We start from the raw sequence: 15,808 nt of genomic DNA on the forward strand, positions 1-15,808 counted from the left end.
CACCCAGCCCAGTTCTTTTTAACATCTCCATTAACGATCTGAATGATGGGGAAGAGTGTTCCCTCAGCAAGTTTGCAGAGGATACAAAACTGTGTAGCGTGGCTGATGCACTGGAGGGTCATGCAGCCTTCCAGAGCGACTGTGACAGGTGGGAGCAACCCCAAGGATGACAGCAGCCTCATGGAGCTCAACACGGAGCAGAACCAAGTCCTGTTCCTGGGGAGGAACAGCCCCAGCATCAGGACATGCTGGGATCACACAGCAGAAAGCAGCCCAGCTACTGTTCCTCTGCCCAGCACCGGCAGTGGGCTGTGTGGGCCCTTGCCCTGCAGTGAGGCAGGGTTATCAGGGTTATCTCTGCCCCATGTGGTTGTCTCCCATAGGCAGTAACCAGCCCTGCAATGATACAGTTGCTGCCAAACACATCTTCTCTCTTTCCTGCCCTTTGGGCCCCCCATCTCTAGCTGCCCCATGTCACTGGTGTCCCCATGTCACCAGCGCCAAGCCCTGCCCCACACAGCCATGCCTCCTCTCCAACCAGCAGTGAGAGCAAAAGAAAACCACACAGCACTGTTGTCTCCCGGTCTCCCAGGGGAGCGGAACGGGTGCTTACTGCAACACAGCACACAGTTACAGGGAGGTTTTTACAAGACTTGTGCTGCTCCTAGCTCACCAGGCCAGGTTCCCAACATTACAAGTTTGCAGCTCCAGGACACGGCGTTGATTCCCCCAGCGGCAGCTCTCACAATTAGTTTTGCACCAGCAGCACCAGGAGGCTGCAGCAGGCTCTGAAGCCAGCACTGCTAGAGGCTCTCATAGCCAGAGGAGTCCTTCCAGCAGCATACGGCCGCCATCAGGCAGAAGATGAGAACGAATAGGACGGCCAGTATGACTGTGGCTGCTGTCCATTTGCTTTTTGGGAGCCACACAACTCTCTGGGGCATCTCCGAGGGAATCATGTTGGTGAGATTGAGCATATAGCCCAGAGTCCAGCCAACGTCCACATTTGAGACCTGTGCAGACAGAGAAGGAAGAGAGATGTAAAGGGCTGCAAAGTACCAGGCAATCCCAGACATGGGTGGTGGACTGTACCAACCCATCGTCCTGCACCCGAGGCACAGGGGCAGGGCAGGCACAAGTGAGCAAGCTTTGTGAACCAGCTGTGAAGCGAAGGGGGCCTTCTCACCTGCTTTCGGAAGTGGATGTTGAGCCAGGTCTTGTTGTTGAATTTGTAGCCTTGCACCAGGAGGGTGAGGACGTAGGAGCTGGCTGCACAGGAGTCACGGAGGTGGATCCTGCTCCTGGTGGGAAAGTCCTTCTGCAACTGTAGATGAGGAAGAGCAAGGTGGGGATGCATGTACAGAGCAATGCTCGGTGCACCCAGACTGTAGGGAAAGTGCAGTCAGGAGCAAAGACCTGGGAAGCAAGGAGCACATGGGAGGATGCTGGCTGCTCTCCCACCCAGCCCAGAGACCTTTGTGTTCACTCCAGCTCCCCCAGTGGCCCTTTCACACAGCAGAGGACACGCTGTGGACCCCAAGCCAGGCGGTGCCCAGACTGAGCAAGATAATGGCAGGGATCAGAAGCTCCTGGGCAGGATCTCACCGTCATCCAATTTCTGGAGCAGAATTTCCATAGAGTGTCATTGACGGAACTCAGGGACTGGTCTTCAGTCAGGTTCAGGAAGTGAAGGTTGTAATAAAATGCTGAAAAAGCCTGTGGGTATTTATGACCAAAGGCAGAGGTTAGTGATGCACCCAAGCCCCTGGCAGCCTTCTGCCCCTCACTTGGGGTGCTCTGCAGGGATCCCCAGGGCAGGCCACACCAGGTGCTGCCTGCTGACCAGCTTCAGGAGAGCACTGGGGACTGCACCCTGTGCTGAAATACAGAACATGGCAGTCGGAGTCTGGCACACAGCTGAGCACCCTGCATGTCTCCATGCATCAGGTGCATCCCAGCTTTCAAGGCATCCATTGTCACTCTTTCCTACAGCAGGTTTTCTGGAGCATTGACCAAACTGGTGTCCCACAGCCCCGCACCCACACCAGCACCAACAGCCGAGGCTCCTTACAAAGAACTGTCCCCTCACAGGTGGCTGATAGACCCCGTCGAACCCACACGTCCTGTTGGCCCCACAGGTGAAGTTGAAGAGCTTCAGGATGGCGGTGCGGCACGCCGCCGGGTTCCCCGTCCCTGTTACTGTGAGGATCTGTGCAGGGCTGAGCGTGCTTGGAATGGGGACGCAGGGACTGTCGTAGAGCTCTGCTACGGTGATGTTCTCCTGGTATCCCTTGGGGTAGCAGGGGTGTGATATCTGCTGGGCGTACCGGCTGTCCTGTTGAGAGAGAGGGAGCTGTTGGCATCACACTGGCATTGGGGCTGAGGATGGAAAGGTGAGAAGCAGCCCACAGACACTGCCTGTTCAAACAACCAGGCACAGGACGCAGACACCCTGCCGTCACTCTGGCTCCACTGCTCATGGGGTGACATCTGCACCGGCACAACACCACACTATGGGGTGCAGGCACAGCGTTGTAGGGACAGCCAGGCCGTGCCATGCTGCAGTAAGCAATCAGCTACAGCAATAGCTGTGTGCCCAGGGCACTGGGCGTTAGTCCTCTGTGGTGGGCATGCATACATTTTGTCCCCACTCTTTCATCATAGTGTCATCAGAGCCAGGGGCGCAGCCAAAACTGAGAAACCACTTTATCAAAAATGAAGTGGAGGCTGATTTCTTTCTGCTAACATGCAATGGACATCACCTTTTGCCTATTCTTGCTCCAACCACCACGAGGCACCGAGCCCTCAACCCACAGCCGTGTTACAGATATTAAGGCTCCCCCAAGCAGCAATGGACCTTCCTCCACTCCCCAGCACCTGCCTCTGAAGACCAGCCTATTCAGATTCCTCCCCTTAAACCTACATTATTCCCAGCTTCCCGGCACCCAGGATGTTCTCTCCTCCAGGAAACTCAGGTCTTTCCAGCCTCTGTGAGTGAGTCTGTGCTGACACAGACCCTCTACTGGGACAGGGATGTCTCTGCCCTAGTATTGGGACATGCCTGTGTGGGTCCCTGTTGAGGTATCCACCCTCAGTGGTGCTTGCACAACAGCACCAAGCCCCATGGTTGTGATACCCAGTGTGTGTTGCCTGCCCAGCTCAGTGAGAACATGGCTTTGGCTGCAGCAGAGGAGCACAAGGCTGGAGGCAATTACCTGGTGTAAAGATGCCAAGAGCCTCTTCAGGACTTCCTTTTGTCCGTAGCAGAGGTAGCTGTGGGTGTAAACTGAATAGTTGGTCCCATACAGTCTGAGGAGGGCACTTGTGTTCTTGTCATCTGTTGTGGTCCCAGGGAGAAACGTGATCTGGGTTGAAGCCCCACCAAGGTCCAGAGCTCCGACAACATTCTCCACTGGTGGATGGGTCCATTTGCCTGTGAAGGAGTACTGCCCCACACAGAGAATTACTCACAGGGTGCATGGACCTGATTCAGAGTGAGCACAGGGATACTGGCTTCCCTGACTGAACTGTGGTGCAGCAGGGAGGAGGGACCCACAATCCACAGCCTCTGGAACTCCTCCAGACACTGTAGGGGCTGATAGGCCTCCAGGTTTCCCTGTTTCACCATGAAGCAGTGACTGACTCCCAAGGGGTCCCAGCCTCAATGCCCAGTAGCCTGCAGAGGCTCTAATGCAGCAAGATCTCCCAGTGCAGCGAGATCCTCCTGCTCGTCTGCCCTCTCACCACCCCGCACCTTGATGAGTGTCTCCAGCAGGTAGTTGACGGTGATCCAGCCAAAGGCACCCTCCTCATTCCCAGAGAGGATCTGAGCTCCACGGAAGTCCACAGGATACTCACAAATGGCCTTGGCGACCTCCTCAAAGACCTGCTTAGCTTTTGTGATGTTCTGCTCCCTGCCAAGAGAAGGAGGGAGATGCTGGTGGAGGGAGCACGGTGCTGGCAGCAGATGTGATATGGAACCACAAAGTCAGTGGTTCCCCATCCCAGAAGGCTTGACATCAGGCATCAGAGACACCAGCCAGGATGGCAAAGTGCCACTTCACCTCACAAGGTCATCTCACCAGCATCCCAGACCCACTGCAGCTGCGATTGGAGAGCAGTCTCTGAGGGCTCAGGGCAGGGCTGTGGGGGTGCAGGGATGCAGGCAGTGCCCGTACCTCAGCAGCCGCATCCCCGCTGTGGCTCCAAGGTAGGTGGGTGTCTCCTGCTGCTGCTCTGCAGGGATGATCGTCATGGCCTTGTCCAGGCAGGGCTTCAGGCTGGCTCCAGCCTCAGCGGGGTTATCTGCATAGCTGGAAATGCCAGATCCTGCAACAGAGCACCTTGTGATGGAGCCAGCCCAGGAGGAACAGAAGAGTGGGGACACCTCCTCCCACTCTCACGTCAAGGGTTGTTTCTCATCCTCTTAAGCAATACCCAGAAGCCACAATCACAGCTCAAAATGCTGTGCTTGGGGCTGTGCAAATATATGGAAAAAGATAATTGTTAACTCAAAGTGGAGATAGGAACTGAAAGCAAAAATAGCCAGCAGAGACACATTTAGATCTAGTGAGTTCTGCAAAGCTTCTAGCAGGCCCTGTGGGAAGAAGTGTAAAGAGATGTTCCAGGAAGCGGCTGCAGAGGGGAGGTTACAAGCATTGCACATCTAACAGCCAAGGTGCAAGGCAATGCACAGCAGTGGGCTGCACAACAGGGCTGAGTCCATGAGCCGTGATGCTAACTGCGGGCTGAGCTTCTGACCGACCTCTGGGCAGCACAGCCCCCACTATTACAGGGACCTTTAAACCGCAGCCGCTCCTCTGCACCAGCTCCATCGGGCTCTTCCGGGCCGCCTCCGTTTGGCCCAGCCCAGGCTGAGGGGCTCAGATCCCCCACTGCGCTGCAGGAGCCGGGGGCAGCGACGTGGGGAGGAGGGACGCTTCCCAGCGCTCCGCTCTCACCATTCACAATGCAGGACTCCACCTGGGAGACGATGCCCGTGCCGTTCTCCTTGTCTGCGGGCCACTGGTAGATGTAGAGAGCCGTGTGCGTGGAGCCGGCGTCGAACACCAGGCCGTACTGCAGAGAGAGGCCGATGGTTGCGGGGCGCGGAGCCCGGCCGTCCCGCAGCGCCTTCCGAGCCCGAGCGGGTCTGCCCAGCACCGGGACCGCGGGCTGCGGGCTGCCCGGCCGCGCACCGGGAAGGGCGGGTGGTCGTCCCGGCCCCGGACACCTACTTTTTTCCCGTCTACGGGACGGTCCCGGGACGCGCTCAGCAATAAGAGGAGGGCGGCGGCTGCCAGCATGGACAGCCCGGCCAACACCGGCAGCGCGAGCACCGGGCGCTCGGGCCGCATGTCGGAGCTCCGCACGGCCGGCACGGCGCGGCGCCTCGGGCGGAACCCGCGGGGCAAAGCGAAAAAGAAAGCCGGCCCGGCTACCACGTCCGGGTACCGCCCAGCCCGGCCCGGGGCGGGCGCTCAGCGCGGCCCTGAGAGGGGACGGACCTGCGGGACGGAGCGGCGCTGGGAGCCGCGGATCGGCAGTGGGGACAGCGGGACGGGGCGGGTGGGTGCAGAGCCCCCGTCGTGGGATAGAGGGACCCTCCAGTCCGGGAACGGAACTGTGGCTGTGGGGACGGACGGGGACCTCACCGAGAGGAGAGAGGGACGCTGGCTGTGGGAGCCAGCCCAAATCTGTGGGGACAGCCGTGTGGCTGGGAGGGACCCCAACCGTGGGATGGAGCCCTAACCGTGGGATGGAGCCCCCTGGGGACAGATGGGGTCCTGGCTGTGGTGGCAGCTCCCTGGCACTGGGGATGTTTTTCCGTGAGGACGGGTCCCCACCTGCCAGGTCTCTCCTATTCCTGCCCTGGGCAGCTCTGCCAGCCTGGCCCTGCTTGCAGCAGCAGAATAGAAGAGCAGAGGGTGGCAGCTGGGGTGCAGGTGACAGGCTCGGCCACGCCTTGCCCTGCAGCAGCTGTGGGACTGGGAGATCTGTGGACTACAGCTCCTCTCCCAGATCTCAGGCTTTGTCCCGATGCCAACGCACTCACCAGCTCCCTCGAGGCGTGGATACCGTCAGCATCAAGGAGAGCGCTGCCAGGCACCTCCAAACAGCCCCCAAGGGCGAGGATCCCAGGGCACAGCCTGTCCACCAGCACCGAGGTGGTTAAACGGGCTCTATTCCAGCCCCGGCCCTGCCGCTTGCAGGGGAGGTTGCTGGTTTGAGGCCAAGGGGAGGGCCATGCAGGGGACTCCTGGGCAGCCTTTGTCCCAGGCTCAGCGCCCGCACTCCAGGTACACGCTGACACCGAGGTGAGCAGCAGCTGGCCCCACTGGCAGCAGCACAGGTGAGCATGGACAGGGGATGGCAATGGGCGACCTCGGCGAGGCTTGTCTGTGGGGAGATTGATGCAGGGGTGAGATGGGAGGCAAGTGAGAGGGTGCCGTGGTTCGTGGCTCAGGTGCCTTCAGTGCATGCAGGGGATGTGGAGGGCACTGCTGGACCTCATGTTGGTGGCAGGGTGGGAGGTTGGGTGCTGCTCTGCCTGGCAAAGGGACTCCTAGCTTGCATATCCCCCCTTCCTTGTAACATTAAGAGCCCTTTTGACCCCAAATCCCACATGTGCACAGCAACACATCTTCCCAAGCAGCACACAGTTTATGGCCAGCAGTGCCCATGAGTCTGAACTTTGAGGCTCCCCTCCTTCCTCTCAAGAGACTCTGCAAGGGGCTGTGAGCAGCTGTCAGCACTTTGCTGTGTCTGGTCACATACCAACCGGTGCAGGAGCAGCTCAAGCAGCATGCACAGCTGCAAGCTTTCTGCACACTGAAACATCTGGGCATTGCTCCTTGTGGAGCCATACAGCAGCATGGCTTGACTGCAGCTCTGAAGGCATCACCACCCTTCTATCCCTTCCGCTTGTGCCCCAAACCTGCTGTACAAGGGCGCTGTGCCAGACACAGTAGCACAAAACAGCCTGAAGTGCCACAGAAATTCTGGGCAGACCCATCGGCTTCTCACACCCCTCCCTCTTTGTTTTCTGCTTGCTTGCTCCTTCCCCATGCTCCACTCTCCTCCCCTGTCCCTGCAGACTCAGTGCTGCCTGCAGTTGTTGCCTGCTGCTGAGATAAGATAGAAATTTGGCCTTACCGAGGGCAGGTGAAGGTGGTTTGACATGGTGCAATTTATCACCGTCGCACACTGCCTGGGGCAGAATTTTCCAAGATGTGTGCTGCTATTGGGACCTTTTCCTTTGCTGTTAAACCAGGAGCAAGGGAAGCACTTCTCAGCTGCATGGTTACATCTGTGCAAACCAGCAGGGCTAATAGGTCTGGAGATGGCACAATAGAGTTCATCACCTTGCATATGATATCTTCTGCCCTTCATTACCGTATGGGGCAGGGCTCTTGGCCATAGGATAAGGTCTGATAAAGGTTTCCTATCCCACGTCCCTTGTCCCATGACGTGGAACAGAAAAGAACGTTATCCATTATACATAGCATGTCCTATAGGGCACTGGTCACCCTCATTTATCACTGGAGATACTGACTGAAACAGGAATCGCCGTCTTTTGTGACTTTGCCAAAGGTCTTCCTTTCCTATTAAATTGCTGACCTGGACTGGCTACAAGGTAAGGGTATTTTCTATGTGTTCCTGGGAGAAATGTGCAGCCCAGTGAGCTCTCCAGGGTGCACCCCATGGCAGTGACTGGGTTAGAATCATTTCTTTAGGCTGTTTCCAGGGCTTTCAGGGCATCTGCTGCTCAGCTGCAGCCCAGTGCTGTGCAGGCTTGGCTGTACGAGGTCAGGCTTACTGCCTGCAGTCACACGATGGTAGTACAGAGCAGGGTGATGCAGGAAGAGAAGGGAGAACTTTGTGTAGAAAAGCACATCTGGAGCAGACATGGGGTGCTGAGCATGAGGACGTGTCAGCTGCTCTGTGCTGTGGGACTGTAGAGAACCAGGCCCTTGGGTTTCACTTCTCCATTGCAATTTATTGCTGATGCCTCAGGGATGATGATGCTGGGAGCTGAGCTCTGACCAGGTGAGCAGAGCTGGACCATGCAGGAGACACATGGATGGAGATGCTGTTCCCCTGCCTGGAGAAAGACCAAGGATAGTCTGATACTGTTGGGCAACAGATGTTTTAATTCCCCATTATTGGAGGTTTTCAAGATGGGATTGGTTAGATAGTCTCATTTAGGCTTGCCATGAGAAGCTGGACTTGATTGTCTCTTGAGGTCCTTTCAACCTGTACTGTCCCATGATTCTATGATTCTATATGACCTGCTGGTCACAAGTCTGTGGGATGGATTGTGTGAGGTAGTGCAGGGTATAATGGCAGAATGTGGGTGCCAGGGGGATGCAGCTCTGCACTCCAAAGATATCAACCCAGTGGGAACCTGCCAGGACATGGCCCCGCTCTGGGTGTCCCTGCTTTAGCAGGGGTTGGACCAGGTGGACCCAATGGTCTCTTCCAACCTCAGCCATACTGGAATTCTGTGACTGTGATTCCAAGAATGGTTTAAAGCCCCTTTTTCAGACATGGGAGAAGGTCCATCTTGACAGGTCCCACCCCATCCGTGAGATTTGCATTTCAAATCTGGCCTTGCAAATACAGGAGCGCTAAGCTGGGCTTGGGGTGTTTTTGCAGGTTGGAAGAGGAATGGAGTACAAAGCCAAGGTCGTTGCAGGTCTCCTGGCAGCCACCTGTGTCTTCAGCATCGTTGCCCTCATACTGAGTGCTGTAAATGTGAAGGATGTGTTGCTGCCTCCTGGCACTAAGGTAAAGCCTTTGGCAGAAGCCCATCTACCTTCTCTCACTCGAGTGTTGTCTAACCTCTTATCTGAGATTTTCCCCAGCTTTAGGCAGGCTGTGCTGTTATTCACCAAGATGGGGACAAACTGCCGTGCAGGGTGGCACGTCAAATGGGTTTGTCACAGTTTTCCTGCTTACGGCACATACAGCCTTTTCACTGCAGAGAACCAAGGGAACTTCCCCACTAGCTCACAAAGAGCCTTGGCCTCAGTACAGCTGGCGACTGCGATGTCACGCTTTCCCTGCTCCGGTGACACTTTTGGCTTGGTCACGGGGGCCACTCCCTGCCCACTGGCAGCTCTGCCTGCTCACCTGGAGCTCTGCAGCCAGCTAAATCTGCTTTGCACTTCCTGAAACCCTGCATCCCATCGGCCTCTCTCTGCAGTACGGCCTGGTGTTCGACGCCGGCTCCACGCACACGGCTCTCTACGTCTACCAGTGGCCTGCAGACAAGGAGAACGGCACGGGCATCGTCTCCCAGGTGGAGTCCTGCACTGTGAATGGTGAGAGTGCTGGGACGTGTCTGTCCCTCTCCCCGCCCTCTGCTCAGCCTAGGGACACCAGGCTGGAGGCTGTTCTGGGCAGTCGGTTAAAAGGGACTGACAAAGGCCACTGACCTAGGGCAGAGTGCCTGGGCAAGGGGTGGGAGATTGTAGAGCCTGCCCTGATGGCAAATCAAGGCTCTGCAGCTACAGTGTGTCAGTTACTGGTTAACTGTGCTCCAAAGCAAAGGTCTGGTGAAGGGCAAAGGGTAAATGAAAGGGCACTGGGGCTGGTGGAGGACCTGGAGTGCAGAGCTTGGAGGAAAGGTAAATAGTGATATTGGCTGCCTCCACCCAGTGCAGGACCACGCTGGGAGCTCAGATCTAGCACCAGCCTATAAAAATAAGAGCGTGTTTGTGCTGAGCTGCATGGAGAGCACCTCTGTGCTTGTATCAGCTCCACACGTCCTCTCCAAAGGACAATTGGGAGAATCCCCCTTTGCCAGGGAAGTAAGGAACCGTGCTAACCATGCTATTTGTCAACTGACTGCTGGGAAACTGGGATTAACCACACACTCAGCATCACAGCAGCTCCCCACTCCTTGGAGAGCAGGAGTCTCTGTCTGCTCCTGCAGCATGCATGTGCCACCTCCAGGCAAGCCAGCTCTGAGCAGTGCCCTTCTGGAGATGCCCTTGGAAGGGCATGATTGGTCTTGGTACATGGGGAAAACCTGTGGGGTCCTCCTGGCTTTCAGGGTGGATGTGTCTCCTGTTATCCTGTTCTGCTCCTCCTGGACATCACAAGGTGCTCTGTTACAGGATCTGGCATCTCCAGCTATGCAGATGATCCCACTGGAGCTGGTGCCAGTCTGAAGCCCTGCCTGGACAAGGCCATGGCAGTCATCCCTGCAGAGCAGCAGTGGCAGACACCCACCTACCTGGGGGCCACAGCGGGGATGAGGCTGCTGAGGTACGGGCACTGCTGCCCCCCCACATTTCAGCATCTTAGAAGGGGTGTGGGGTTGGGATTGGGGGCAGATCATCAGATCATCATCACATGGCTGAGCATCCATTTCTGCAGCCCGCTGGGGTTGGCCAACATAGCCAGCTCACTGCTCCATGGGATACCCCACAGCCTACACTGGTGCCTGCCCGGCAGTACCCTGGAGGAGGAACAACCTCCTTTGCTAGACTTGAATTCATAGAATGTCTTGGGTTGGAAGGAACCTTAAAGCCTATCCATTTCCAACCCCCTGCCATAGGCACAGATACCTCTCACCGGATCAGGCTGCCCAGGGACTCATCCAGCCTGATCATGAACACTTCCAGGGATGGGGCATCCACAGTTCTGGGCATCCTGACAGTGCCTCCCCACGCTAATTGTGAAAAATTTCCTTTTATCCAATCTAAATCTCTCCTCTTTCAGTTTAAAACCATTGTCCCTTATCCTGTCATTACAGGTTCTAGTAAAACATCTTTCTCCATCTTTTTTTATAATCTCTTTATATGATTAAAAGCAATGGATGAATGGGGTATATGCTGTCACTGTATAGTCCCACTCCTTTGCAGGTCACAGCCTTTTACTGTTAGCCTGCTCTGAAAGCTCCCCTGCAGTTGCATCTTCCACCACATGGGATTTGTCTGCTTCTGCAGGGAGCAGAACAGCACAAAGGCTGAGCAGGTCTTCGCTGAGGTCACCAAGGCCATTCGTGAGTACCCTGTGGACTTCCGTGGAGCTCAGATCCTCACCGGGAATGAGGAGGGCTCCTTTGGCTGGATCACTGTCAACTACCTGCTGGACACACTTATCAAGGTCCGGGCCAGAGGAGAGGGCACGAGGTGGTTGGGGGGATGCATCGTGTGTGTGTCTTCCTGTCTGTGTAAAGACCAGATTTCTTTATTCCTACAGGGGAGTGAAATGTCTTTTTAGAGTGATGGTCATCCAAACAAATGTAGCATGTTGTTGTGAACTGCACCTTTTACTCTACAGGTGTGATTAGGAGAGTCGAGAGCAGGAGGATCTTTGTGTCCAGCTCATCCTGGTCCTGTGCCTTCCATTGATATATGGGTTGATTTTGATGTCACAGCAGTATCAGAGTCCAGAACATTACACTTTTCCTCCTCAAATTCCCTGGATCCAAGCTGATGTGCAGCAGCCAAGGGCTCAAACCTTAGCATTATACAGAGATCTATGTGGGTTGAGGTGGATGTGGGCAGCAAGGGGTTAAACAGGGACATAGGATGTGGAAGGTCTCCCAGAGGCTTTTGAGATCACAGAACCTTTAGGGAAGGGACAGACTAACACTGACTGCCTTATGGGGCCAGTTTTCCTTCACAGGAAAATGGGAACATCCACAAAACACTGAGGTCCTGGGAGCTCTGGATCTTGGAGGAGCCTCAACACAAATAACCTTCCAGCCTGGAGTCACCGTTGAAGACAAAAACACGTCTGTCCTCTTCAGGCTGTATGGCACCAACTACTCACTCTACACCCACAGCTACCTGTGCTATGGGCAGATGCAGGCCTTGAAAAGGCTGATGGCAGCTCTCCATCAGGTATCGCAGCCACGGGGCAGTAGAAGCTGCTCAACCATTTCCCATCGCCATGAAAAATGTCTTCCAGAAAATTTGTACACATATGTAGAAAAAGTGGTAGGGAACTTTCACAGATTCAAGAACCTGAGAAAGGCTTTTATTTTATGTACTAGACTAAAAAATTTTATCATTTGAGTGGAAGTAATGGTGGTCCCGTGCAGGGCTCTCACCTCCCCAGATTTTGTCATATAACAGCATTTTCCATCATTTCCCAAGTTCAGACGTAGCTTTATATTCTTCCCTGTTCTCACAGATACCCACATAAAGTGTTTCCTTGCCTGGATGGTTTGCAGGGATCAGCTTCATTGTATGTGAAGTGATTTAAAAGCCAACCAGGTCCTTCCTTGGACAGCAGGTGCAGCATTCAGTTAGAAGACACAAAGTGCAGTCAGCCAAAGACATGGTCTGGCACCTCCTGGCCAGGATGATCAAATGTCCAAACTGTGAGCCCCTCCATAAGAGAGCAGATTGGGTGGGGAGCTGAGACTGCACACAGCTCAGTGCAGAGATTATAGCTGTTAATGGGAGTTACATTCACCTGCCCCTTTGACTTTTTCTCAGTGAGGATTCCAGACACCCTCTCCTGCTCACTGCTCCACCAACAGCCAGAAATTTTCCCATCTCAGCTCAGATGGGGAGGTGAGATGCCCAATGCCGTGGGAGATGGAGATAGTTGAGGAGCGTGCAGATGGAACGCACCTTCAGCCCTTTCTGGGTTAGAACCTGCAAGATGTGGTGGGGACAAACCAGGTACCAAAAACGACAACTTCTCCACACAGCAGAGAGGCAGTGGCCATGGGAGCGAGATTCCAGCCTTACAGGCACCTTACAGGCTTCACAGTGGCACCACCACCGCAGTCCTGCTCAGCAGCAGTGGCAGGACTAACAGAATGCATCGGCATGTTAAAGGCATCCAAAGGTTGGATTCTGCTTTTGCTCAAGTCCTCCTGGGATCTAGATCCTGCTTTCAGGGGGGGTGTAAGCACAGGCTGAGCTGCGGGGTAAGTTATCACTGGCATCCCACATTGAGCACAAGAGGTAATGGCTGCTTCTCTCTCAACAGGACAGCCGGTACGCCCAGCAGATATCACACCCCTGCTACCCCAAGGGATACCAGGAGAACATCACCGTAGCAGAGCTCTACGACAGTCCCTGCGTCCCCATTCCAAGCACGCTCAGCCCTGCACAGATCCTCACAGTAACAGGGACGGGGAACCCGGCGGCATGCCGCACTGCCATCCTGAAGCTCTTCAACTTCACCTGTGGGGCCAACAGGACGTGTGGGTTCGACGGGGTCTATCAGCCACCTGTGAGGGGACAGTTCTTTGTAAGGAGCCTCGGCTGTTGGTGCTGGTGTGGGTGCGGGGATGGAGGGTGGAAGTCTTCCCTACTGTTGGTTGTGAGAAGGGGAAGCAAAAGAGGGGACTTCAAAGCTGGCCCCATCTGCAAACCTCTGCCCCTAAGCTGGAAGGTGGATTCTGCCTTCTGCAATGTCCCAGCTCCCCCTGAGGGAAATGGGAAGATTTTGTCCATGAAGAACAAGCCTGAGCTGGCCAGGCTCCTGAGCACAAACAGAAACCAAAGGCTTGTCCATGGCCTCCAAGTGTTGTAGACTATCAGGTAGATGCAGAACCACAGAGATCACATGGAAATCTGCCCCCGGCAGAGGGTCTGTTGGGTCAGGCTTTACTCTAAGATCTGATCCAAGAGGTTGCAGTGAGATGCTCTGCCACAGGCTCAGCCAGCCCTCTTAATCTGATACCCCACTTGTCTGAGGCAGGGATGGCAGTGCTGACCCCAAGCCCAGAGGTGCTGTGAGAAGAGGCCTTCTTTTGGGTGAGGAGGGAGATGCAGTTTTTACCATCCCCCCTTCTTCTCCAGGCCTTTGCTGGGTTCTACTACACCTTCTCCTTCCTGAACCTGACCAGCCAGCAGTCTCTAAGCCATGTCAATGCCACAGTCTGGGACTTCTGCAACAAGAACTGGTCCAAGGTGAGAGCCTTGTAAAGGGCACCAAGGAGTCCTCTGCCTGTCCTCTCCCAAATCCCTGCCCAGAAAGCACGTGCTCTGCTGTTCTCTGGGCCAGGGAAGGTTTCATTCCTCATTATATTGTGTCCCTTGATGACTCTGAAGCTGGTGGAGACCTTCCCAGACAATAAGGAGCACCTACACACGTACTGCGTGGTGGGACTTTACATCTTGACACTGCTGGTCGATGGCTATAAGTTTGATGAGCGCACGTGGAGCAACATCCACTTCAGCCAGAAGGTAAAAAAAAGCCTCGTGGGGCAGAGGGAACAGGCAGGCAGCTGTGGCCACGTCCTTGCCCTGGCCCAGGGACACAGTGCTTTGCAGGGGGGCTGCACTCGATGATCTCTACAATCCCTACAATTCTGTGATTCAGGAGCACCATCCCTGGAATCTCCTGCACCAGAAATGTGTCCTTGCCTCATGTCTGGGGATCCCAGCACAGCTTCAGTCCTGCCTGCCCTCAAACCACTGACCCCAGCTCTTATGTACTCTGATGGAAACATAAGCTAATTTTAAGGGGGTGAGAGAAGTGCAGAGTAAGATTCAGCCACTTTGATCTCTAATGCTGTGCAGAATTCACATAAACAGCAGGGAAGCGATTGTGGCCCCATGAGCCACGTGAACCGGAATGAAATCAAATTTGAAGGATTTTAAGGGGAGGAAAACACAGGTCACAGAGGCACATCTGCACAACAGCAGCTGCCCTTTAAGCCCTTGGGAAAGGGGAGAGCAAAGCTGCTGTGTAACTGGCACTGGTGGGACCAGGTCTGCCACCGTCCCTCACACTAAAGCCACCGCTGCCCCAGGGAGGCACTTTCTGATGATCTCCTGTGTTCTGTCACCTCAGGCAGGAAACACAGATATTGGCTGGACGCTGGGCTTCATGCTGAACCTCACCAACATGATCCCCACGGAGGCTCTGGAACACGTCAAGGGGCAGCAGCCCAGTCTGTGGGCAGGAGCCATCTCCTTCATTGTGCTGGCTATAGTTACAGGCCTGGTGGCAATTCTCCTCCAGTGTTTCTGGAAATCCAAGTAGCTCCAAGTAGCTCCAAGAAGCCTACGGGCACCCTGCCTTCTAAACCAGGCAGGGAGGGTGGTGCAAGAAAAGGTGGAAGCAAGAGAGGGAAGAAGGCATTAAGCCCCACCTCCATTGCTCATGAAGTCTTCTTGAACCACATCTGTAAAGACATCAAAGGCATCTTGAGCTCCCTACAAACCTCAACGAGGAAATGATGCCAGAAACCTCTTCAATCTGGCTGACAAAGGCCAAACTGAGATGTGGCGGCCATAAGAATTCAAGCTAGAAATAAAGCCCTTTTTGTTTTTCAAATACAAAGGTCGCTAACAAGCAGAGCTTCCATCCCTCGGCACTTCCACACCTGCGGGGTTGGCTCTCCCAGCTGCAGCTGTGGAAGGCAATGGGTGCTGGAGAGCAGTGGTGGTCACCTAGGCTCTGGGGAGAGGACTGGCATTTTCTGTATCCTGTCTTGTATAAGATGTGCAAGATTTCTGTAGTATGTGGTAGAATATCTTTCCAAGGACAGACTGTCAGCTGTCTATAAGTTATTTACAATCATATCTCAGCAAAAAAAATACAATTGGAACTTGATTTAAGAGCTGCCAACTCTGCTCAGTGTTTATTTCACGTTCAAGTTATATACTCCAGCTTTGTCAGACACTAAATCCATAGCAGGCTCCAGCTCCAGGCACTTGAGTGTTTTATCTACATCAGCAGAGCCCAGCACAGCTCAGCTGCAGGAATCAGACAGTCCTCTCAGTCCTTCCAGCTCCAGCCACCAGGTCAGCACTGCAGTGCCCAGCCTGCCTTCTGCACAGACCCTCCAAGCCTCTGCTAGAGCCCCAGGCTGGTGTGA

At 54.9% G+C, this 15,808-nt stretch overlaps 2 protein-coding genes across 2 annotated transcripts; one reads left to right on the forward strand and one right to left on the reverse strand.

Annotated features, from left to right (window-relative positions):
• Positions 1–803: 803 nt before the first annotated feature.
• Positions 804–5,357, reverse strand: LOC306953759 (ectonucleoside triphosphate diphosphohydrolase 8-like; the record flags this gene model as incomplete). Its single annotated transcript, XM_079544732.1, has 9 exons — positions 804–1,013; positions 1,187–1,324; positions 1,606–1,716; positions 2,072–2,335; positions 3,216–3,446; positions 3,755–3,914; positions 4,179–4,329; positions 4,962–5,079; positions 5,238–5,357. 9 exons carry the CDS (start codon positions 5,355–5,357, stop codon positions 804–806), a joined length of 1,503 nt encoding a protein of 500 aa, XP_079400858.1.
• A 3,313-nt stretch (positions 5,358–8,670) lies between these two features.
• Positions 8,671–14,970, forward strand: ENTPD8 (ectonucleoside triphosphate diphosphohydrolase 8; the record flags this gene model as incomplete). The annotated part of the gene is made up of 9 exons (XM_079544814.1): positions 8,671–8,790; positions 9,209–9,326; positions 10,125–10,275; positions 10,959–11,118; positions 11,631–11,861; positions 12,964–13,227; positions 13,782–13,892; positions 14,034–14,168; positions 14,779–14,970. 9 exons carry the CDS (start codon positions 8,671–8,673, stop codon positions 14,968–14,970), a joined length of 1,482 nt encoding a protein of 493 aa, XP_079400940.1.
• Positions 14,971–15,808: the final 838 nt, after the last annotated feature.

The sequence above is a fragment of the Tetrao urogallus genome (genome assembly GCF_951394365.1).
Source record: "Tetrao urogallus genome assembly, chromosome: 19".
In the NCBI taxonomy this organism is placed as follows: domain Eukaryota; kingdom Metazoa; phylum Chordata; class Aves; order Galliformes; family Phasianidae; genus Tetrao; species Tetrao urogallus.